Source organism: Neofelis nebulosa, chromosome 12, assembly GCF_028018385.1.
Source record: "Neofelis nebulosa isolate mNeoNeb1 chromosome 12, mNeoNeb1.pri, whole genome shotgun sequence".
In the NCBI taxonomy this organism is placed as follows: domain Eukaryota; kingdom Metazoa; phylum Chordata; class Mammalia; order Carnivora; family Felidae; genus Neofelis; species Neofelis nebulosa.
This window is the reverse complement of record NC_080793.1, coordinates 77,523,278-77,549,044: the sequence shown is the minus strand read 5'-3', so window position 1 is coordinate 77,549,044 and position 25,767 is coordinate 77,523,278. Positions and strand designations below refer to the sequence as shown.

General features: G+C 45.3%; 1 protein-coding gene across 3 annotated transcripts in view; it reads left to right on the top strand.

Moving 5' to 3' along the window:
* The window catches only part of PCSK5 (proprotein convertase subtilisin/kexin type 5), a 452,999-nt gene that overhangs the window by 244,433 nt on the left and 182,799 nt on the right, over positions 1–25,767 (top strand). For all 3 annotated transcript variants that reach the window (XM_058695668.1, XM_058695669.1, XM_058695667.1), the window contains exons 11-12: positions 16,865–16,982; positions 18,180–18,368. In XM_058695668.1, the coding sequence (XP_058551651.1) occupies positions 16,865–16,982; positions 18,180–18,368 (307 nt within the window). The remainder of the gene's footprint in view (positions 1–16,864; positions 16,983–18,179; positions 18,369–25,767) is intronic.

Here is a 25,767-nt window from a genome sequence, read left to right as displayed (position 1 = left end):
AAGGGAGGGAATCCCAAGCAGGCACAGAGCCCGATGTGGGACATGAACTCACAAAACTGAGATCATGACCTGAGCCAAAACCGAGAGTGGGACGCTTAACCGACCGAGCCACCCAGATGCCCCAATACATACACATCCTTAATCAACATTATTGGAGTAAGTTTACATATGATAAAAAAGCACCATTTTAATTGTACGAATGTAGGTACCCAGGTAACCGTCACCACAAGCGAGGATAGAACATTTCTGTCACCCCAAAATAGACTTTCATGTTCCTTTCTCTTCCCTTACCCCCTATGCAACTGATCTACTTCCTTTCACTATAGATTATATTGTCTCTTACAGACTTTTATATAAGTAGACTCATTGAAAAGTGGCTTCTTCCTCTCCAAATAGGATTTCTAAATTTCCTCTAAATCATTAGGTATACGAGGGGTCCGTCCCTTTTTATTGCGAAGTGATACTCCAGCATAGGGATATACCACAGTTGATTTACTCCTTCACTTTTTCATGGACGATTTTGTTGTTTCCAGTCTAGGGTTGTGAGTTAAGCTGGTATGAGTACTCATGGACGAGTCTTGGTGCGGGCAAACACAACTTTTTGGAACATTAGACAGTCAGAAAAAGCCTAATTGAAACAGAGACCCTGAGGAGTGGGTGAGCCACCCAGATGGCTAACCAGATGTGTCGAGCATCAGACACGGCCTGCTGCTTACACAGAGATTTGGTCAAGGAAGCGCGAGGGGCCGTGATGGCTGGCGTGTGTAGCAAAGGGGAAGGGGAAGGAACACCGTCATATACAGAGTCTGGCACGGCTCTTCATTCGTAACATGCTACTCACCTTTAGTATTGAATTCACAAACAGTTAATATTCTGTTAAGATTTTGTACAATGAAAACTGAGCATGTATATGTACGGATGTGCATAGAGCCGTGGCCGTTGAAATTCAGTGTATAAAAAGGGCAGGTGTGGTGTGATCAGAAAAGTAATTTAGAAGAAACGGACATGGGGGTGCCTGGGTAACTCAGTCGGTTAAGCACCCAACTCTTGATTTCAGCTCAGGTCATGATCTCATGGCTTATGAGATCAAGCCCTGCGTCGGGCTCTGTGCTCACAGCTCAGAGCCTGCTTGCGATTCTCTCTCTCCTATCTCTCTGTCCCTCCCACCCCACCCCACCCCACCCCCACTCTCTCTCTCTTTCAAAATACATAAATAAACACTGGGTGAAAAAAGGATTTAAGAGAAATTGGCAGAAAAGCTACTTGAATCCCACAGCTAGGGGTTCTCATTTCATTTGAAAACATTTTAGAGCCTCTGCAGTGATTTGAGAAATTAGTCGATAATAATAATGACTTTCTAGTGAGTCAATTCGAGTTGCTTATGTGATGTCAGAAAGAATTTTATTTCTTAAGCTGATGGTGTAAACCCACTGGCCCTATGATGTGTCCTACAAAATGACATGTATGTAAGAAACTGGCCGAAATGGATGTGAATTCCCTTGTGGTGATCATTTTATATTATCTTAGTATGCAATTACATATTCCTGACCTTAAGGGCTGTGACATTCAGGGAAATTTTTGATCATCTCTTGGCTTCCTTCTAAATGAGGAGAGTTCTAGAGTTGAGGTATATAATCATCTTTGCTAAATTCTTCTTCTTCTTCTTTTTTTTTTTTTTTTTTTTTTTTTTTTTTTTAAGAAGGGCAAGAAATGCTTTTTGAAATCACTCTTTAATAAACCCAGGGCAAAAGGTGTGAGGACAGGATTGCTCCTTGAAAAATGTCAGGCCAGAAATTGTGCTTCGAGAAGGCTTCACAAATTCTCTTTGACCAAAGTCTTTTTGCCGGTCATTATCATTCACCATGACCTTCAGAAAGCCACTCAGCTTCCAACATTTGAATTATTTTTCATATGCAGTTATAGTCTTTGTATTTCCCACGTGGCTTTGTAGAAATTTAAAGAAAGCAAGCGACCGTAATTCTGGGCTAGCCTCTTGAGTTGCTCTAAGACAAGGGCAGATTGTGTGACAGAAGCATTTATAGTTTATAAATGACTTTTTCTCTTTCTTAAGGTTTACATCAATATTTTCTTCTTCTTGTCCATGAAGCAAACTCAGAACTGTCTATAATTCTAGGAAACTGCATTCTTTTTTTTTTTTTAATTTTTTTTTTTTCAACGTTTTTTATTTATTTTTGGGACAGAGAGAGACAGAGCATGAACGGGGGAGGGGCAGAGAGAGAGGGAGACGCAGAATCGGAAACAGGCTCCAGGCTCCGAGCCATCAGCCCAGAGCCTGACGCGGGGCTCGAACTCACGGACCGCGAGATCGTGACCTGAGCTGAAGTCGGACGCTTAACCGACTGCGCCACCCAGGCGCCCCATCTAGGAAACTGCATTCTTATTTGAACCCACCAGAGGCTACTGCTGTATGCTTTCTTAACGGACTGTGCAAGATGGTTTTGTCTGGAAATCATTTGCTGCTTTTCATGTTTTATCCTCAGAAGTATCCTCAGAGCCAGGACAGAAGATATGTGTTCAGCTTTGTTCTAGGATTCGATGTTATACATCTTAGAACCCTAAAACCCCTGCTGAATCCCAGCCATGACTGACGAAGGAATGAGAGACAACGGCTAAAAACGCAAGAACTAGCCGTGATTGTATGTTAGGGCTGCCGTAGTTGGTTGTGCAGGTTATTAACTGCACTAGGGAGCTAAACTGAGGGTTTGGGTGGAGCCCGAAACCCAGCCTGTGATCCACTTACTAAGCCATGCGCCCCAGAGGGGGTTGAGGTCCACCTAGAGAAAGAGGGACCTTTCTCTAATTCATGGAGATCCCACATGCCAGCCCGGTTGCACTGAACTCTGTTGTCATTTCTCTCCGCTCTGTCAAAGGCATGACATCGTGTAAAAAATACCTATCCCGGGATGGTTTCGTTCACTTTAACCTTCACCTGTTGCTTCAACCTTGACATTCCCAAAACCTTCATTAGCAAACGAGGTCAGCGTTACTGGGGTCAAATAGAGTTTTCCAGTGTCTGTGAGGATTTCATCGCTGTCTTTCGTGCCAGCTCTCTGGACCAAGTTTGAAGTAATATCCTAGAATGTTAAGTGAGTGTGGGTGCTCATGAGCACAAATCGATTATTCTTTTCATAGCCTTTTTACGTTCTCTCATTTTTTTGTGACCCGAAATGATTGATGCTTCATGAATTCAAATGTATGATCATACATCTGGGGCCTGTAGAAGATTGAGATTTGGGGTAAAGAGTCCTTGTAAGTATTGGCCTATGCGGGATGCCTGAGCACAGACATAAAGCAGTGGTGAAAGGCTTTATTGGAAGCTTCTGTGGTGCTCATCAAGCTGTCCTGAGAAGGTACTCCCAACAGACCAGCGTTTCTACTGTCTGTGGAACAGAGCCTTAAATATGAAAGGAAGGGGCGCCTGGGTGGCCCAGTCGGTTACGCTTCTGATTTCAATTCAGGTCATGGTCTCACGGTGCGCGGGTTCGAGCCCCGCATGGGACTCGGGGCTGACAGCTCAGAGCCCGGAGCCTGCTTCGGATCCTACGTCACCCTCTCTCTCTGCTTCTCCCCTGCGTATGCTCTCTTTCTCTGTCCCTCTCTCTCAAAAATAAGTAAACATTTAAAAAAAAATTGAAATACGAAAGCAAACACGTGGTTTTGGTGTACTGGAGAAACCCTGATTGGAATTTGGATGTGCCTACCTGTTTGGACTCAGACATCGGTATGCCTGAGTGAGGTCACCGGTTCCGTGCCCTCGGTCGGGCACATAGGCCTCAACCTTATGTGCCACGCTGAGACACTGGTAAGGGGGTGCTGCTTCAGCTGTGAAAACCGGTTCAGGATCAATAAGAGATCCCAAATGGGGCAGCCTGGGTGACTCAGTCGGTTGAATGTCTGACTCTTGGTTTTGGCACAGGTCATGATCTCATGGCTCGTAGGATCGAGCCCCACGTCAGCTGTCAGCACAGAGCCCGCTTGGGATTCTCTCTCTCTCTCTCTCTCTCTCCTTCTCTCTTTCTGCCCCTCCCGTGCTTGTTTGCGTGCTCTGTCTCTCTCTCTCTCAAAATAAGTAAATAAACATTAAAAAAAGGGGGGAGGGGTCCCAAATGAACAAGAAGAACAAAAGGGCCTTCTGATGACTCTTTGTAAAGTACAGTTTTAGTAAAGATGGCTTAGCTCGTCCTTTTATTCCCTCCAGAGAGATCTTTCTTTATATTGGTGCCAGTGCCTACGACATAAACCAGACCCAAAGATTCAAAAGGAACGCCTGAAAATTAATCCCGCCCCAGTTCTACGCTTAACTTCCTAAGACTGCTGCATCCAGCAAGGTACAGTTACAAGCCAGGCGACCGCTTTGCAGAATCCATCTGGATACATCCTCTCTGAAATAAATAGATCCAGACTTTTTTTTTTCCCCCCCTTAAAATCTCCATTCAGGCTTTTGACGCATGTTCACATCTTGCTAGCCTCAGGCATTTCAAAGCAATTAAGCTTCTATCACACATCCCAATAATGGCTGCAACAGGCTTCATTTTATGGTGTTACGCCAGAAGCCGCAATACACCCTGAAGTTTCCAGAGTCATCTCTGAAAGGGCCAAAAGACAAGGGCGTTGTGATCGCTGCTGGATGTTAACAAACAGGAAGTTGTTCTTTGCTGCTCAATACCATTCTTCCACCTATACGTGCCTGCTTAGCTCTAATAAAAAAAAAAAAAAAAAGGACTCGGCTTGAATATAAAATAAAGGATCTTTTCCATATTAATAATGTCTCCACCTTTCAGAGAAAATCCCTGATGGAAATGACTGAAGAAGGTCAATCTCAGCAAGAACAGGGGGAAGGGTTATGGTCCAGATGCTAGCTTTCCGTCCATGCCCCGCATACGTCTTTTTCTCCACACGATATTTTAATGAGCTTTGAAGAAGAGAGCCGTTTTTATGCAGCTAATTTGCAAAGGGCAAAGGGCAGAAAAATGGTCCAGGGTCCATTTAGGGTATATAGATGAATTTTTGAAATATTTCCACCCCCTTTTGCCACCTTGTTATTCTGAGGATGATGACTGATGTGAGGAAGTAGTTGAAATAAATACCGTGTGTGTTGTAGGTGACAGTAATCAATGGATACGTCCATGATGCAGAGGGATTCTGAACAGTTAGGATTGAGTCCCCGTGACTTTGGACAAGTTCTTTCAATGTGTACGTGCCTTATTTTTGTCAGCTGTAAAATACGAATACTACTCTTGTGCCAATAGGACTGTTGTAAAGATTTCATTAGCTAATACAGAGTAACGTGTGTATGTAAAACACTATTTTTGCCTCCCATATAAAATTTCCTCTGGGCCTCTTATTTTGGGGAGCACGCCCTGCCACATTTAATGCACTTCAACCATAGAGTTAGTAAGATTAGATAAAACAGAGAGATTCAAACGCATTAAACAGATCCTACAACGCATTTCCTATTTTTCAGCACTGTAATTGAGTTTGATTTTGTGTCTCAACTCAGTCAAACCCTGATTTTGTCCTAACAGCGATTAGACTTCAACTCGCTGAGTAATGTGTATCCAAAGAAGAAGATCTCTGGACCAACCTGGCGCTTGATCAGTGAGGGGTATCTATAGGTTAATTAGGAGAATTTCTCCTCCTGAAATGTGTTTTTAATGTTTATTTATTTGTGTTGAGAGAGAGAGGGAGAGCATGATCAACAGTGCAGAGCCCGATGCGGGGCTCAGACTCACGAACTGTGAGATCACGACCTCAACTGTTTCATCAAGAGCCAGACACTTAACCAACGGAGCCACCCAAGCAGCCCTTCCTGAAATATCTTTAAAAGGAAAGCAAAAATGTGGGTGCTACTCCATATGAAAATAGTTAGCATCTTACCGTAATGTGTTGTATAGCGACCTTTCATTTCTTATGTCATTGGCATGAGGGAAGGGATTTAGGAATCCTGCCTCCAGAGACTCAGGCCCCAGGTTGGCGAGAGTAGCCTAATTAGCCAGGCTTCATCAATTGGAGTTCCAGGAGAGATGCAGCCCTATTTCCGTCAGGAAGTGGCTCTCAAGGTGGGGTCCCTGGACCAACCATATCAGCATTTGTTAGGAAGGAAATTCTGGGCCTTAATTTCTTAGGTGTTTTGTTTTGTTTTGTTTTGTTTTTAAATTTAAGTATAGTTGATGCACAGTATGACGTAGTTTCAGATATACAGCTTCTCTCTACGTTCACCGCAAGCGTATCTGTCACCATACAGGATAACAGCATCACCGACTGTATTCCCTACACGGTGCCCTTTGTTCCTGTGACTGATTCCATAACCGGAAGCCCGTACCTCCCAGTCCCCTTCACCCACTTTGCCCATCCCTCCCCCCTCTCCGTCCCTCTGGCAGCCATCAGTTCTGATTCTACGTTTTGTTTGTTCACACGTTTGTTTTTTTAGGTTCTACGTATGAGTGAAACCAAATCATATTTGTCTTTCCCAGTCTGATTTGTTTCACGTAGCATAATACCCACTAGGTCCATCCGTGTTGTCACAAGTGGCAAGATCTTACCTTTTTTATGGCTGTTTAATATTTGTGTGTGTGTGTGTGTGTGTGTGTGTGTGTGTGTGTGTTCTTTATCCATTCATTTACGGATGGACACTTAGGTTGCTCCCATATCTTAGCTATTGTAAATAATGCTGCAGTAAACATAGGGATGCATCTATCTTTTCGAATTAGTGTTTTCGTTTTCTCTGGGTAAATCCACACTAGTGGAATGACTGCATCAGGTGTTATTTCTATTTTTTAGTTTTTTTAGGTACCTCCATACTGTTCTCCACGGTCGCTGCACCAATTTAAAGTCCCACCAGTAGTGCACAGGGGTTCCTTTTGCTCCACATCCTCGCCAACACTTGTTATTTCTTGTCTTTTTTATTTTAGCCCCTCTGACAGCTGTAAAGCGATATCTCATTGTGGTTTTGGTTTGCATTTCCCTGATGATGCACGATGTTAAGCATCTTTCCGTGTGTCTGTGGGCCATCTGGACGTCTTCTTTGGAAAAATGTCTATTCAGATCCCCTGTTCGTTTTTTAATCACATTGTTTGGGTGTTTTGGGCGTTGAGTTGTGTACGTTCTCGATATTGGGACTTCCTTTAAAACCACTAGTCAGTGAGACCGAACAGGTGTGCTTTCACGAGTCCTCTGGGTGATTCTGATGCTCATAACAAGTCCGGAAACCACTGACCCACGTCCTCCGCTGCCTGTAGTGAGTTAACTTCTTTCCTGTGCATTTAAGTGATGCTAACCAAGTACCGTCCTTAGAAGAAATGAACAGATAAAGTCTCAAATCATTTCTTTTTCTGTAGTTTGGACAGGGAATCCCAAATCTGAAAGGTGCCCTCAAAACATCTCATCCCTTAAAAAATGATCATTAAAATTAAAATTAAAAAAAAATCTCATCCCTTGTCAGTCGCTTGGCCCTTTGCACCCCACTACACTCGTTCTCCTTTCTGTCAGCTGGACCATGACCCTCTGTTTTCAAACTCTGTATCCCCCTGCCGTGGAGGGGAAAAAAAGTTTCCATTGTCCCTGTTGCCTTAGTCGGAGCCTCCCTTACACAACTAAAAATTGCCAGCAAGTCTGAATTAGCTGCTTCCCCTTCCTTACTGTTCAGCCCCTCTGTAATTCTCTGCAATCTTGTTTCCACTTACACCTTTGAAGTGAAATTACTCTGTGAGACTTTCAACCACCTCCTGCTTGCCAAATCAGAAGCCTCTTGTTTTTCTGTAAGATTTCGTGCTTTTGATTTACCCAGTCCACATCTGTCTTTCCTTGCCTTTTGTGATGAAAAAATAGAGCCCATGTTCTCTGACACTTTAGGGATTCCTTTTTCTCCCTTCCTCCGCCTTAGCCAGTCCCTAAAGTGCGTTGCTTAGAGAGTTCTGGAGGGAGCGCTCACCCACTGCCCACCTCCCTGCCTCCTTCCCTCTCACCGCCTTGCAGTCCCTCAGCCTTCTTCCCTGCATCTCTGCCTTTCTTTCAATTACGCGTATCGCCTCCTTGTGATTTTTCAGTCCTGCGTCTTCGACGTTGTCTGCATCCATCACCAACCTTGAGCCTCTGCACAGGGCTCCCCCTGATGTCATGTCAAACTCAGAACTCTCCAAACAGAATCTGTCAGGCATATTTTACAAAACCTCTGTCATCGGGGTGGGGGGGTGTAGACTTCTCAAGATCCCCCTGTTCACTGGCTCTTCATTCTCCCTCTCCTCAGTCTCCCACGTTGTGTGTTCCTTTGCCCCTCCTTGTCTGACCTCTCACCTCATTCACCACGTCCATAACCTGGCTTATGATGCCTCATGCCTACACCATTTAAATAACCAGTTCCCTGCTTTCTTCCTTCTACCTTCGTATATCCTTTATACCAATACCAGATCACTCCGAGACTATCAATTAAATTATGTCATTTCCTTGATCATTGGCCACTCACTCCCTGAGGATGAAATCCATCCATGGGATTCCAGGCCCACACGGCTTTCTTGAGGAAGCCACCGTTCCAAATATCCTGGTCTCGTGACCTAGCCCCAGCTACACCTCCACGAATTCAAATCTTACTCAAGGGTTTAACAACCATCTCAGGTCTTTTTCTTCTAAGAGAATACACAGTTCTCATTAACGGCCTGTGAGAGTTTGCAGAAATTTCCTTATTATTGTCCCTTAAGCGTAAAAATGACTTGAGTTTTATGTAAATGGAAAGGAAAGTTCATGAGAAGGCACACATAGCACTTGACACTTAGAAGGGTGTTAGCTTTCTTCCCAATGAGATGGTGACATTCCCAGCTCCAAGGCATAATTTCTTCTTTGTGGTCACTCTGCGTGTTTCGCAACCATCATATCAAGTGTGAGTAATGGCTCCCTATCAAGGGAGCCATGGATGAAATCACCACATTACCCACTACATGTGAAAACACACGCACTGGAAACAAACATCAACCAGAGTTTTCTGTTTGTTTCTCTTATGAGAATTTAAGGACAAGGCAAACATAAAGGAAAATTCGATGAAGAGTTGCCTAAACACGGTGTGTAAATGATTCACAAATAAGAATTTTGCCTGCTGGTTCATCAAGATCCCAGCCTTGGTAATTGTTTGCTTGAGTTACACATCAAGATCTAGGCTGGAGAGCTGGTATATGGTCAGTCTGATCTTCAGTTAACTTTTATCCAAAGACCCTGGTAGTACCTCTTTGATCTTGTGTTCATCTCCGTCCAAACAATCTTTAGCTTCCTAAAAACAAGCGTAACTCTCCCCAGGCTGATAAAATGTTTTCCTACCTCCATTCAAGAAATGCTAGTCAATTACCTTAAGCGAATTACTTGCTTATTATAACCATGTTGGAAGCAAATAAAAAAGGGACGACCAGAGAAAAGAAAATAATTTTATGTTTTTCCCTCTTTTCCTAAAATAGAGGCCCCTGAGAGAAGGCTGGCATATCTCCTTCTCTTAACTCTGTAAACAAAAAAGACTCCTAATAAATACGTATTTTTACATATGCATACGTAATAAATTGTGGATATATACAGCCATATGAAATGAGGTACGTTGTACATGGAGAAGTGTGTTCCCAAACGCTTCTTGCCTCGTCTGTGTCATGATGAGCCTGTCAGACTACCCGCAGCTGCTGACCAAACCCATCCCGAGGGGGGCTTTGCTTTGCCCAGACCCTGCAGACAGCCGGGTACCAGTGTCTGGAACTTTGCACAGGCACGTCCTCAGTAGCACCGGTGATGGCTGGCATGTTTGGATCTGGCCGGAGCTGTTAGTAGAGCCTGAGGTTTTAGGAAGAGCGAGGGAAAAGTAAAAACACCCCGTGCAGAATAAGGCAGGCGTTGGCTCCGTTTTCCTGCCCCCAGGGGAGTCTGTGTTTTTGCACCAGGCGACAGAAGACAGCACTGTAACTGTTGTTCTGATTTTCTAAGAAGCTTATGTGCCTTTCGCGCTAAAATCTAAAAGGGCACCTAGGCAAGGGATTGATGTCAGAGAAGGGGATTAAGGAAAGGGAAGAGAGGGGTAATTCTGGAAGCGCCCTCCTCCCAGCCTTCCAGAGATGTCTAGGTGTGGCAATGCTGACCTAGGAGGCCTGGGAAGAATTACTTTCCAGTTTTTCGTCCTTATGAATCTTACATTTTGGTTTCCTATTTCGCTATTTATTTTTACTCGAAAAGGGCAGTAAACAGCGAGCCTAAGGAAAGCGGCACGGGCCCTCTCCGATTTCACCCCCTCCTCCCCTTCCACACGTTTGGCTCCGTGTGGCGGTGGCACTGGGGTGGAGGGCTGGGGTGGAGGGAGGCGCAGGGTCCCCGGTGGGAGCAGGTGGTTCAGGACATTGAGGATCAAACGACCCAAAGGTGTGAGGCCTCCAGCAGCTGCGAGGCCTCTTTGATCTTGGGTCGGAGTCTCTCCCCACTCAAGACAGGAATTTGCATAACTACCTTTCAGTCTGGCGGTTTACTTACAGGTAGACGAAAATAGCAACAGGCTGATTGGTGGCCGAGGACACCCCGCAATCGCGGTTGGACTCAACTCTCCGGCCGCCTGTCCTCACCCCCTTGTTTCCTGCCGTGTTTACCACTAATGCCCATCCCCTCCCCACCGCTCACCCCACACACCGCCCACTCGAGGGCTGCTGGTTTCCTCTTTGTCCCCAGTGAACCACATGCAGACCTGGTGATTATTTAACCAGGAGGCTGTGTCCCGGCCCCTGGAATGCCCTCCCTCTATCCCCACCTCATGGAAGACTTGGCATTTACCAAAGCACAATCCAGATACCACTTTCCCCTCTCGGGTCTCCTTGCCTGACTCGAAATTTCAGCTCACATTTAGCGAGCACTCTCTAGGCACCAGGCTGTATTAGGTTCCTCCGTATCCATTGTCTTTTTGGCTGATTTCTTTCTACTTGAAAGTCGTTTTCCACGGGGTGAGTGCTTTTAACTGTTTCCTAGCGAAAGCATTCAGTTATTCTTATCTCGCCCCTGCCTAAGAACACATATCATTTTTCTGTTTCTTTTGGAGCCTCACCAGGGTGACTATATAGGAGGTGCCTCACAACCCCATGAGTGATACAATAACGAATCAGATGCATTATTTGCGTGTATCGAAACGGACCCTTACTGATAGTCAAATAATGGAACCTAATTTATCAACCATGTATCATAAATTGGAGATTGTGTACATGGTAACTAATACAAATATAAATCCAAGATGCCTGTACACCCTCTACTTGATCGATTATTGGCATTAAAAGACGTGGCAGCTCAGAAACTTAAACAACAAAAAAACTTTTAAACCAACCAAGTCCTTTATTATATCGAGAGTGCTTTACTAATAGTCATTTTAGAATCATCATAAACGGGACACCTGGGTGGCTCAGTCGGTTAAGTGTCTGACTTCGGCTCAGGTCATGATCTCACGGTTTGTGGGATCGAGCCCCGCGTCGGGCTCTGTGCTGACAGCTCAGAGCCCGGAGCCTGCTTTGCATTCTGTGTCTCCCTCTCTCTCTGCTCCTCCCCTGCTCACGCTCTGTCTCTTTCTGTCTCTCAAAGAGGAATAAACGTTAAAAAATTTAAAAAAAAAAAATCGTGAACTTAAACTGTCTTCCCATTCAGTGCGATGTCAAAAAGGAGGAGAAGGAGAAGAGAAAAGAAAAGATTTAAAATAGCTGGCTTCAGAGCACGTGGGTGACTCAGCTCATGATCTCATGGTTCATGAGTTCGAGCCCTGCCTCAGGCTCTCTGCTATCAGCACAGACCCCACTTTGAATCCTCTGTCCCATTCTCTGTCTGCTCTTCCCAGACTTGCATGGGCACAGGTGTACCCTTTCTGTCTCTCAAAAATAAACGTTTAAAAATAAATTAAATTAAAAAATCAAATAAAGTAAAATAAAACAAAATAAAATAAAGTAAAATAAAATGAAATAAAATAAAATAAAATAGCTGGCTCCAGCAAGGGCACTGTACTAAAAGAGAGAACAGGATACCACATTTCCCTGCTTATAGCTTCCTATGCTCAGGAACTTCTAAATTATTATTATTTTTTTCTTGCCGAGCTGTCTAGCTTTTCTCTAGAATTGAGTTTGCAAGCCCTCCTAGCTAGAATGTTGCTTAAGTTGACCGTATCCGTTCCCAACCACGCAGTCATTTACTTACGTGCTGAACGATTAGCTTCCTTCAGCACTTCTGGTCTCATCAGAAAATGGAAATACACCTGCTGGAGAACATTATCTATTTTCCCGGCCCAAGCAGAGAAGGCTTCAGACGACTCGGAATAAAAGCCGGCTGTACTTCTGGCACAAGACAGTTCCACTCTTCTCAGCTTTATCTGCGTGAGCAGTCGTGCAGCCACACGAGGCAAATATAGTTATTCAAGTATTTCCACTTCCCTTTCTTAAGCTTGCCCGGCATCATTCCACTTTGTGACACCTGCCTCAATCACTTTGCCTCAAGATCTTTAATTACTCTGTAAACATGCTTTGGTCCCTTGATACCTTTCTAAATATTGATTTTTTTCAATCTTAATTAACGGTCAAACTATTAATTGAAAGCTTGCTGCCCACACTCCTAGAAATGAAAAATTTCTGTTTGAACTGCTTAGATTCCGCCTCATACCATTATAGTATCTAACTTCATAGATTTCTTCCTTTTGCACACGGCTTGCACTGAGAGGGCTGCACTTGACCCTCATAGAGTTATTTTTAGGCTCGGGTCTTGCTCTGAGCCTGGCACGAGAAATGTGCATAAATAAAACTTATTTAGGTAGGGATGGCCGTGGCACAGTTAGCTGTTTGCATGAGATGTGTGCTACAGTCATAACTTTTTAGAGTGAATATTGGCTCTTTGTGTGAATAAATCGGGGATGTTGAAGACTTTGCAGAAGTCTGTAATGAAAAGAAGAGACTTTGTCATTCCTCTTGAAATTCTCACGTAAACACTTTATGCCATTTGGAGAATTTAATGAAATGCCTCCTATCAGTTGCATTCATTTACTTCCCAGATATGTACAGACGCTCTCCTGTAACCACTAGAGAGTAGTGATACTTCCTATCGCCCATCCTGGTAACAGCGTGATGGACAAGACGACTTGACCCAGACAGTCACCAAAAGAAAGACTCGTTTCTGAATTTAGAGTTATTTTAGACTATGCAAACTTTGTATTTTATTTTAGAAAGAGATATGTTATATGTCAATTATAACTACGTCTTTAAAAGAATATTAATGCTTCCAAATCACGTAGCCGCTATTTCCCTGTTGACATCCTGTTTCAAAAGAGTTTATGTGCCTAACACATTCATTGTGTAATTATTTTCTCGTTAGTATTTACCCAAAACCAAACACATAACTGCCAATCAGAATACACGTTGTTCTACTCCTGAAATCGTTGTTTATGTGCCTAACACATTCATTGTGTAATTATTTTCTCGTTAGTATTTACCCAAAACCAAACACATAACTGCCAATCAGAATACACGTTGTTCTACTCCTGAAATCGTTGTTTATGTGCCTAACACATTCATTGTGTAATTATTTTCTCGTTAGTATTTACCCAAAACCAAACACATAACTGCCAATCAGAATACACGTTGTTCTACTCCTGAAATCGTTGTCGTAACTAATTTGGATGTAACTTAAAAAAATGAAATTAAAAACAGAAAAGAATACATGGAGGTGATATATTGCCAACGGCACCACCCCCCATGAGAAGATACAAGTGTATTTTCTTTTTTTCTTAGGCTATGTGTCATGACTGTGGACAAATACACAGTTTCCACTATCTTCAACTACTAAGAATCTCCATCACCGACTTAATGGTCTTTACCGATCTAATGTGATTTCTTCATTTATTAATATTATATTAATACACATATACCTCAGTCTACAGTGTTTTTCCCATTGACCTGCCAGTTTGGAGTTTACCTGGAACTAGCCAGCCTCTTTTCTGAACATCTGCTTTGAGTGCTGCATGAATGGACATTGTCTCTGGCGGGTAGGAACTGACTGAGAAAAAGGAAACCAACGTAGGGCCTTCATGAAGACTCAAGGTGCTTTTCTACCCGACTCAAGTGACTGTTGCACAGGCATGAAGCGTCTGTTGTATTTGGTGACTCTAAGTGTTCATTTACGGCCTAATGGTTGTTAGGTTGACGGCTATTGGGATGGGGGCGGGGCAGCAACAAGAGCGGCTGAGCTGGAGTCCAGTCAGCCCTAGTCTTGCCCTCCCCGACTTCCTTCCCCCCTCTTCTCCTGCCTCCACCCACTAACCAAATCGTTCGTCTTATTTCCCTAAACAGAGATAAAATGATAAGTTGTGCTGGTTGAAAACCAACTGACACGAGTATAGGGATATTTGGGTACCATGCAGAGTTAGAGAGCCTGGCGTAATGTAGCATATATGGCAATAATTTCAATTCCTCTAGGGAAAAAAAAAAAAAACAAAAAAACCTTACAATGTTCGTGGGGCACCGGCGGGGGGCTCAGTTGGTTGAGCGTCCGACTCTTGATTTCGGCTCAGGTCACGGTACCAGGGTCGTGGGATTGGACCCCGCGTTGGACTCCGTGCTGAGCATGGAGCACATTCTAGATTCTCTCTTTCTCCCTCTCTCTCTCTCTCTCCCTCTCTCTCTCTCCCTCTTTCCCTCTTTCTCTCTCTCTCTCTCTCTCTCTCTCTCTCTCTCTCTCTCTCTTCCTCCCTCCCTCTCTCTGCCCCTCTCCCCCATTCGCCCTGCCTCTCTCTCTGAAAAGTAAAAAAAATAAAAGAATGTTAATGCTGATGATACAGACCATTGCCCGTATCGATGGTGAAGTGATAAGTGATAACCTGGGATTCACATGAACTTTAATAAGAAGATCGCTATGACTTGGTTTGCTTAAGCCCAAACTTGACATTTTTCCTGTAACACGTGGATTGCTCTTGCCTCTTTTTTTAACCAAGGAGGTGAAATCACCTTGCGTCGTGTCGTGTAACCAAAACTAAATATACAGAGTTGTTGATACATTCCTGTTAATAAACAGTTACCAATGTGTGATGAGGTTACTGATGAGTTTTGCTGTCTTCATCCTTTTCCGGAGGTATTTACAAGTGTTTGCAATGGACATGCATTTCTTTTCAGTCAAGGAAAAATCACAATAGATGTTGCAAAAGTCTGTGTATAAGAATCCTACATATATACTTGCTATACCTAAATAGGTTTATTCAGTTTTATTCAGTATGTCCTGTCTGAGGACCTGGTATTTAATAATGAGCCCTTACATTTGTGCAGGTCTTGACAAAGATGTTCTCACATGGGACACATAACATGACTTCATCAACTTAGTGACGGGGACGGGAGAGACAATAATATCCCCAAACATGGAAATTGTGGGTTATTTTAGCTTGTTTGCCAAGAATTATGTAATTAGCAAATAGCAAAAATAGAGCAGTATTTCTGAATCCTCACGCAATTTCCCCTTTTGATAGGCAATCATTTCTTTCCCCCCCCCGCCCCGTATGTGCAAAGCTCTGCTAAAAACATGAATCACGTGAAGAAATCTAAGTCCTCATTCCTGCCATCAAGCAGCTTATAATGTAGTGGGGCAAAGACATGTGCTGATGGAATTAGTGATTCAATTAATGGCACGTAATTAAAAAGTGCAGTGTGAGTAATATAGTGCCTGGCATATAGAAGACACTCAAATGCTGGATGGATGCATGAATGCATGGATGTGTGGGCGGATGGCTGGATGGCTAGATGGGCAGAAGACGGACTGGCAAATTTATTAGAATTATAGGACTAGAAAAGAGAAAAGTGCATGACAGATGGCTGAGTTTCAGTAAATGTCTCCTGACTTTTATTGGTCAGAGGATATTTCAAGAAGGAGAAGACAGACGAGCTAGGCCTTCTAGAACTCAGGAGTAGAATGTGAGTCTGCAGAGTGGAGGGGGGTGGTGGGGGGGGGACTCCAGGCCAGGGTCTCAGCATGAGTAAAAGCGGCAAGGCAGAAAGAGGAAGACAGGACTGGGAACTGTAAAGAAATGACCTCTCTAAAGCAAAAGTTTTAGGGAGAAGCTTGTTTTGCAAGTAGCATGGGACTATATCATAGGACATCTTGGATTTCAAGCGGGGATATTTAAATGAGCAAGAAGCACGGGCAGCTCTAGACATAGTCACGCAAAATAATGTTGTAAAGAAAGTGTTTTAGGCAAAAATCTGGTAGAACTAGGACACTCTGTTCAATGTAAAGATAGGAGACAGTTTAATACAGGATGGAGATTTTAAGTATTCTCTGGGATTTTCAAGTATTTTTTAAAAAGGACTCCACATGTAGATATGGCTGCTAGCATTATGAAAATATCCCAGTGTGTAATGAAACGTCTGAGACAGTTATGTCAATTTCAGATTTAGATCAACAGGCATTCTTACCGAGAACCAAACGATTACAACATTCAAAGAAGCTGGCATAAAAGTCTGGAGGCCTCCAAATATTTCATGCATAAAGTTTAATCAATTTTTCATATGGTAGAGGAAAGGTAATAATTTTTGTCTTCCGAAATATTCAGCCTCACTTGTAGAGATGGCAGAAAATTGGTATTTCTTGCATGTAAGTTCTTGTCGCGCCAGGAGAGTTTGTAATGGATGCATACTATTCAGTGAGCACGTATTGGGTTTGTTGCGTCTGTTCATTTGTTTTGTTTCATTTGGCTTTTAAGTCGTTGCTGGGAACAAAGCCGGGGTCCCCGGGGGGATGTGTCTGGGTCCTCTGCTGAGTGAGATCCTAGCAGAGCGTATATGGCGTCGGTTTATCCTAACTTCCGTGAAGCTGACCAGCCTCTTGCCTTCCATAGTGAGCCATCTCTATGGATTTGGACTGATGGACGCAGAAGCCATGGTGATGGAAGCCGAGAAGTGGACCACTGTTCCCCAGCAGCACGTGTGTGTGGAGAGCACAGACCGACAAATCAAGTAATGTTCGCGGCAAGCAGACAGCATATCACTGCCCTGAAAGAGATCGGGCCTGCTCAAGTGCTCAGGAAGCCCTTTGTTGTATATGAGAGCCAGACGCTTGTGTAGTTTTGGGGGGTTTCTTCCTAATGTAATGAGAAAAGTCTCATAGAACGTCTAGGATGCTAAGCTCTTAAATCCACGCAATAGAATCCAAGGAGCCTCATGGGCACCTCTTATTAGGGGATTTGGAGGGCCTTATAGATGGGCATTCTTAAGGTTGCTCCTCAGCCAGAATTTCCATTTAACGGTACAAGTATTCTCCGTAAGTCAATGTACTCCAAACAAACTAATCCTTCTATTCCAGAAGCGTCACTACAGAACATATAATTACAAAGTATACTTTCAACCTATTATATAAAAATAACAACACGTTGAAAATAAAACAGAAAATAGGAAGTAGGGGGCATGTTTTTCCTGTGGCTCAGTGACAGTCTCAGAGAGTGACATTCAAGCTTTGACCATGAAGGGAGAGGAAGAGTCAGCCATCTGAACAACAGCAAAAAAAAAAAAAAAAAAAAAAAAGTGCTTTAGGCAGAGTCTCTGAGGTGGGAAACGAATCACCCCACAACTGGAACTGATATTGGTGTTACGGGGGCCGAAGTTCAAGGGGGACGGTGACACAGCGGGGAAGCCAGCGAAGAAGTCAGGAACGTGGACGCAGGACGAGGAGTGCGTCCGTGGGTTATAGAGCAAGGCAGTGGCAGACCAGAGATTTGAACCAAGGTCGTGGTAATCCCCACGCCTCCCCCGGACCACAGTACCTTATATCAGCGGTCCGGAAAGTATATCCCATAGATCAGCAACGTCACTGCCGCCTGAGAAACGCAGGTTCTTGGAAGCCCACCTCAGCCTTCCTGTTTCAGACATTCTAGCTCGGGGGCTCCGCCCCATGTGTTCTGTAACAAGGTGATCCCCTCCAGCTCGAGAGCCACTCCCAGCACGAAGATAAAAGAACCTTAATTCCTCCTTTCCTCTCACTGACTTTCCCACCGACTAACCGGTGTTGATCCTGGGGTAATCGCACTGTGTCCGTTAGTATCCAGCGACCAGCTGCTTGCATTCCATCGTGTAACCTCGCCAAGCGTGCAAGGTTCACTCAGCCGGCTCGGTCGTCGGTCACGTCCTGTGCTCACGCTCCGTCCCTCTCTGTTGCAGGACAATTCGCCCCAACAGCGCCGTGCGCTCCATCTACAAAGCTTCGGGGTGTTCCGATAACCCCAACCACCACGTCAACTACTTGGAGCACGTGGTTGTGCGCATAACCATCACCCACCCGAGGAGGGGAGACCTGGCCATCTACCTGACCTCGCCCTCGGGAACCAGGTCCCAGCTTTTGGCCAACAGGTACTGTGATGGCTTCGGGTCACCAGCGGGTAAGAGGTGACACCAAGACTGAGCTGCCATGTAAGGTAGAAAGTGTCAGCTGCTCCTTACTCACCACCATTAAAACTAAGGGGGCACCTACATGTCAGGACGGGACAGTCCTAGCTCTCCCTGCCCATACGTCAATGAGGGAGCGTGAAACCGCCTGGGCTTGTAGGCGGGGAACGGTGTAACATTGAATCCTTGAGTAACAGTGAAAGGATGCCGCAGAAAAAGCGAAGGCCCCCTGTGGTTCTTCATCCTAACAAAGAAATGCAGGGCACCACCTCCTTGGGCCTTTGCGATTCTCTCCCCTGCCCTTGAATGTCTGCTGGCATTTGTTGCAGATTAACCGGATTCTCCTGCCCAGGCATTTTCCCAAGGGAAGGGACATTCTGTGTGTGTTTCAGAACAGGTGTTGGCAAAGGTTTTTTTTTTTTTTTCTGCAAAGAAAGCCTTGCAGGCCGGGTTTCTCCTGCAACTGTCCAACTCCGCCTAAGAGTGCACAAGTCCCCTTAGGCAATGTGAGTGCGTGGGCATGGCTGTTTTCCAATAAAACTTTATTTACAGAAACAGGCAGCAGGCTGTATTTGGCTTGAAGACTGACTGTAATTTCCTGTTTTAAAGGTTGGCCCGTTAGTCTTTATTGCTCAGGAAGGTGCTCAGTTTTTCTTCCTAGCCTCTTGCCTTTTCCCTGTTCCCTCCAAACACTTATCCAGCAGGTCATTGTATTGCCAAGATCGGAGAGGCCAGCACGTTCTCGCACAAGTTTTCTTTTGCTTCATAGGCGTCTGAGCCGTTGGGAGCATGGGCAGCAGGTGTTGGTCAACAAGAGGGACCAGAATGGGGACGTATCATGTTGTCTTAAACTCTTCGTTCCCTCTATGGCTCTAAAATATAAACCATACCCAGGAGCCTCAAAGCTTCTTTGATTTGATCTTTTTTTCCTCCAAGATCACTTGATGGGAGCAAAAGTCTTATCGTGAATGGCATATATAGTCCAAATGAAAGTCAACCTTTTCTGTAGACACAGCCACCTGCCCACATGGCCACGTGACTATGGCCTGCGGACTGTGTTCGGCCTGACCACAGGCCAGCGGAGTTGAGAGGCCAGGGGCCAATGGAAGCCTGCACAACCAAAAGTGAGGCTAAGCGAGAGCCAGTTGGTTTTCAGAATCCCCACCTTCATCTCCTCTAGGACTGTGAGAAAAAGAGCATTCTGGATGATAGTGACTAGGAATACAGAACCTGAAATCTTTAGCCATCTTTTACTTCTGTACTTGGAAGACTTGCATTCTTCTTTACAACCTAACATCCTCCGGGATGCCTGGGTGGCTCAGTCGGTTGAGCATCTGACTCGGTTTTGGCTCAGGCGGCGATCTCACAGTTTGTCAGGTCAAGCCCCGTGTAAAAGCTCTGTGCCGACAACGCGGAGCCTGCTTGGGATTCTCTGTCTCTCTCTCTCTCTCTCTCTCTCTCTCTCTCTCTCCCTCCCTCCCTCTGTCTCTGCTCCTCCCCTCCTTGCTCTCTCTTAAAATAAATAAATACATTTTTTAAAAAGTTTAAAAAACCCAACGTCCTCCGACAGGGCACGGGAAGATGTGGGCTTAGTGCTTTATGACGCGCGGCTTTGCCAGAATAAGTGGGCGCAGGTGTGAAGAAGGGAAGGCTGCGGTGGCATCAGATCGCTGGACGTGCTCCCCATGCCGTCCTCCCTCCGCAGACAGGGGTCTGAGCTGAGCTGCTGCCTGCCAGGTAATTGCCACCACCTGCCAGATGCTTCTCTCCGGCGGGCCAAGCCTTCAGCTGCATAATCGCGTGATCAGGAGGTCACATCAGCCATTGCTACCGAAGCGAGGGAAGACCTTTCTCCCTCTTGTTCTCCGTTTCTTCTTCTTTGCCTTGATTCGTCTGCATTAAACTTGAAAGCGTATCCAGGTGAAACACTGAGGCGCAAAGGTTTGCTTCACGCACGTGTGGCTGTTGTCCCTCGAGCCTCCTCTGTCGTACGGGAAAAGTCCCTTCCCTCTTGCCGTTGGCCTGGAAAACGCGGGCTCCTCGGGCTTTCTGGGCTTTTCCTGCACAGTTCGGTGTTTCTTGTTCCCCGCCCCCCCCCCCCCCCCGCCCCTCCACGCCGAATGACTTCAGCGAGGCAACCTGCACGCAGAGGAGCTGTGGATTCCGTGAGAGGATTTGCCGGATGGCTTTGACCCTGGCTCCGGTCTGGCACGCATTCCGCAGCCGCGGACGTCTGCTTCGCTCTTTGCAAAGTGCTGAACCCAGCAGTGCCGCTTGACTCGTGCCAGAGAAAAGACACGTGCATTTCAGATGCTCAATGAGCAGCGGTCCTGCAGTTTACCTCAGTCTCCCCACGTCCAGACCCCGTAGAGAGAAAGTTGCTACCCAGCTCGGGTCTCCTCTGTCTGGAGCATTTTCTTAAAGCGCTGCTCTTCTGTATACGTTCCCTCTCAGCACTGAAAATTAAGTAGCCACCAAAAGGCGTAGGGACTGGAGTGGCAAAGGGCTGGGGACACCGAGAGATGTAAGGCTGTTATAAATTCATTTGTCCACAGATCCCGCCCTCCGCAAAACATCACTCTGAGCGGCTGAGCCCTTAAATGCAAAACAGTCTCATCCAGTCGCAAAAGCACGCATGGCCTCCAGGGCTAGGCTCCCCTGCCCTTGCTCTGCTTGGTGCTGGGAGCATCCCTCCTACTGAAGGTTAAGGAAAGACGGTTTCTTCTGGCGTTTTCTTTTTTTCTTCCTGGCGTCTTCGGACGCTTTCCCTTTATGAGAGGAAATCTACTCAAAACCTTTTAGTCCCTGACCTGGTGGCAAGGAGCCCTTGTGTCCCCTCACGTTGGTCCTGTTTCCAGGCACATTCCCTCGATTGGGAGCTGAGGCCAAGAAGCGCGAAAAGGGGTGGGGCCCCGGGGAGGGGAAGGCCTGCTTCCCCCCCCTGGTGTCCTTCGGGTCGGCCTGCAAGGCAGGATTACTTCCTCCAGGAAAAAAGGAGAATAGGTCAAGTTCGGGAAGGAAACTGTGCGTCAGAGATTATAAGTGAGAGCAACAAATAGTTCCCCAGTTGGACGCTTGTCTTTCCTTCAAAGAAGTCAAGGTTTCCAGAGGAGGACCACGGTGAGAGCAAAGAATACCGTTAAAAGATCAGCCCGACGGGCTTGCATCCTGAAGTTACCCTAGTGGGGGGGGGGGGGGGTCATTTGAGACAAAGAGGTAGAGCTGAGGCGGCCGCCGTCGTGTATCCCCACAGCACAGCGGTTGGCTGGGAGCTCATCTTCCGCGAGGTCGCTGAACACTTGGCCTGTGTGGGCCGTCTGGAACCCCTCAGCACCTCCCTGCCCGGGGCTGACGGGCACTTGCTGGGGCTCCTGCGGAGAACCAGCTGTGCGAGGAGGAACAGTTGACCCAAACATCTGCAGGTGCTGCGTCCTGGAAGGCGCTCAGCAGCATTCAGAGCGGGTCCATCTCGAGCGGCCCCATCAGCCCAGCGTGCGAGCTCCCCCCGGGGCCAGCCAGGTTGATCATTTAGTGGGCGGGAGCACCGAGGACACACAGCAGTCCTCGAGTGGGCAACTGGTCCGTTCCTTCTAATCCCTTTGTTTTCCCCTGCCCTCCCACCTTCTGGGTCCTCCTCTTGGCCCGTATACCCTGCCTCAGAAAAAGCCCAACTTTTTAATCAGCACAAAGGATTTACTTGCATCGGGGCGTTGGGGGGGGGGGGGAACCTAGGTGGGCTTGGGTCCCTTTAAAATGCTTTTCGACAAGAACAACTTTAGACTTGAAGACTTTTTTATGCTACCCACATATGCAGGGTCTGCCAATGTACAAGTCTTCAAACAACAGCTCCGGCCGATCCTTCCTTCGGCTGCATTGGTTAGGATTATGAAAAGCTGTCTTCCCCCCCCACACACCCCCCGCCACCCCTGAAACTCCCCTTCCCCCAAGTCAGTGAGTTTTAGATTTAGTTTAGTTCTATCGGCTCTCTGTTCCAAATTTTGGCTTCTGACTGAAAGCTGAAACTTTGCCTTTCTTTCTAAATTTGATTACAGATGAATATCTCTGCTTCTAATTATGGTCTTAAGTAGAGAGAAGGTACACTTTCTAGTCTGCAAAACCTATAGGCTTCTATAATTAACTATGTTTAAATGTGGTGTTTATATTTGAGTCATTTTTGTTGCTGCCCAAATGTTGAATGACAGACTATTGACATTTGCAAAGTGTCATGCTATATAAATGCATTTGTGGCTTGCAGTAAAAATTACCCTTCTGAGGGGAAGTTTGGCATTCCAGGAAGGCCTCACCGTAAGAACCCTCCTCCTTCATCCGGAAGAGGGCCTTTGGAGTTAGAGCTGGGATTGCCTTGATTTCACCAATGTCTAGGTTTGACTTTGGAAAGTGATTCTGAAAGTGATTCATCTAGAACCTAGACACCGTAGTACCCGCCTCCCAGGGTGGTCACAAGCTCTGAAGAAGCCCCCGGACAGCAAGTCTGTAGCGGGGCTCCTAGAATACACGGTGAGCACTCCCTAAGTGCTAACCCTTATTTACACAGTGCTTCTCAAAGCACCTGGTGAATGACTCCATCAAACACAGATGGCCGGGCCCCTTTCCCAGAGTCTGATTCTGTAGGTCTGGGTGAGGTCCGTGAATTTGCATTTCTAAGAAGCTCCCAGGTGATGCCCAAGCTGCCTGTCCACAGACCACATTTTAAATGGCAGTGATTTAAAAGATCACCCAGCTCTTCGTACACATTCTTGTTATTTTCGTGTCCTCAAAAGACTTGCAAGCCGAGCACTGCTGGGTGCTGTGCGAGTAATTTACAAAGGCGCCTGTAATCAAAAACAGATACTTAGAGATAAAAGCCAGCCACTCTTAAATGGAATAAATCTGCAAGATTATATACGTACCTCATAGATCCACAAGAAGGAATGCATTTGGGGCTTGGCGAGTCAGTAATAGTAGGCAGGTTGAAAGTTTTGTTTCTGTTTTTGTTTTTTTAAACTCGTCTTTTTACATATTCCAAACCTCTAGAATTAGTACCTCTCTCCCACAACCTTTCATAAAGAAGTAATTTAGACTACGGGAGACAGAAATACCTGAATAGTGTGTCTGAAATACCCTGTTTCAGAAGCAAATTGTTTAAAACTTGCAAAAGCCAGCCATCTAAGGAAAATCGAAAACTCAATTACAATTAAGCCAAACGAGTGCTTCCAGCATTCCGTAAGTTGTACGTTAAATTGTGATAAAGCACTAAAAAGAAAATAAAAAGTATCTCAAAAGACAGAGAAAGACCAAAGAGGAAACTTCCAAAAATCTCTATCTAGAGTCTAATTCTGTAGCGAACATAAAGACTGTTTGGATAGTAGTAGGTGATTCAGAAATTAAGATCCGTTTACGCTTTTAGAAATAATTATATGATAACACATAGCTGTCAGTACTTATAAAATGTCTTGTTATTTAGCTGCTATAACATCGCTGAAGAATGTTGTAGCCTTGACACATTGGCTAGACTCTTTAAGTGGGGGGGGGGGGGGGACAAAGCTTGCACTAATTATAGGAGTTATTTCCTGAGTTAATTCCTCAAAAGGATGTACTACACTTCATGGCAATCTTTTCTACCGGGCTTCATCCAAAGTAATTTATTTGAAAACCACTCACAGGGATAGGGCTGTGGGGCACCATGTTAATAACTGGATATGTAATTTGTGCTACCACGGGCACATATCATTTCATCGAGCACATGATGATGAAGTCAGCTTGGACAGAGCAGGGTTTCGCCGCAAAAGGAAGATGCGATTCGGGCATGGAGTTCATTACTCCAGCTTTCCGCACACTGGCCCTGCTCTATTGGCATTTTATCCATGCTAATAACGTTGGCTAATAATGTGTCGGGTTTCTTCACTGTTGGCACAGCAGAGACGTGCTAACCGGGCATTGGACTTTTTAGTTGATGGACGGAGACCACACACTTAGAATCTCTTTAGCTGGTGACCATATGACACTTGCTTGTCTGGAGCAAGTATGTTGTCTGCAACACAAATGGAACCTACTGCCAGTGTTACCTTTGGTTATCTACAGATGAGGCAGGGTTTTCAATGTTACAATGCTAAAAATAGGGAATCGCTTAAGCGCTGCATCGGAATGAAATAAAGAACAGGGTGAGATTAGAAACATGAATGCCCAGCTAGTTGAAACAACACCAGCAATCAGTGTCTATTTCTTGCCCCATCAACTCTTTTAACAAAAGGCAATGATCGTGTTTGGCTGCATTTTAATTCCTCTCCTCAACTTTTATGTCTACATGAAATTAATGAGCATTCAGCTCTGCATAAAGGGAAGAGACCAGGGTGGGAAACCGCTTAGCCAGATAGACAAAGCCCATTTGTTTTCGGGCTTTGAATCACTTACTTGAATGCCGATTATGGATATTTCTCCTTGGCACCCCGTTTATATTTAATTCTGGTTCCAAAGGTGATTTAAAAGTGATTGGCCGCAGTGGAATGATTTTCGAAGGTGGTCAGGAAAGGGTGGAAGGGAAGAAGCCCAGGGTCCACTAATCCAGCAGTCAAATAATTGACCCGTGAGTAATTAGAAGTTGGCTGGGGTTATGGAAACAAGACTGCCCTCATGTGATAGAGGAGCCTCAAGTCTCCTTTGTAGTTTTTAGACACGAGGCAATGAGCCAAACGTTCTGTCTAAACTGTTTGGGAATTGCTTTTAAGTTCGGCACTCTTGGAAAGGTATTATGTGACAACTTGTTGCCTCAGTGCCCGCAGATGACACAATGGCTTCAACGAACTGGAGCCTTAAATCAGAACTCTCTGGGCTAAGAAGTGGTTCTAGATTGGTTTCTGCCTCCACCCAATTCTGTGTCAACATACTCCCTTTAGTAACATCTGTCTGAGACGAAGGGCGATTTGAAATGGCTCTTCCTTCCCCACTTTCTCATTTTCATCCAGCATGCCCACCCTCTGGGTTTACGTGAAGGAGTCCATGTATGTAAGTGAGTTATATAATGAGCCAGCGATTGCTTCCTGGTCAAGTCCAATTTCAAGCCGTAGGCTTGTGAAACAAGCCCTGTGCATTAATTATAGGATCTCCATAAAATGTACCATCCCTGATTTATCGAAGATCTTTTACGCTGGGAAGACATTTGTGTAGGAGTCACTGTTGCCACCCATGAGGGAAACCACCACATCTAATATGGTTCTCGTTGAAATGCCACACTCCTCTGTTCAGAACTAACCCTTATAGAGAGCATACAGATATTCCCAGTAAAGAAAAAGGGCTTCTCCTTCATACAAGCTTTGAAAAATCACTCCCTACCATTAGCCCCATTGTGGAAATTAACAAAGCATTT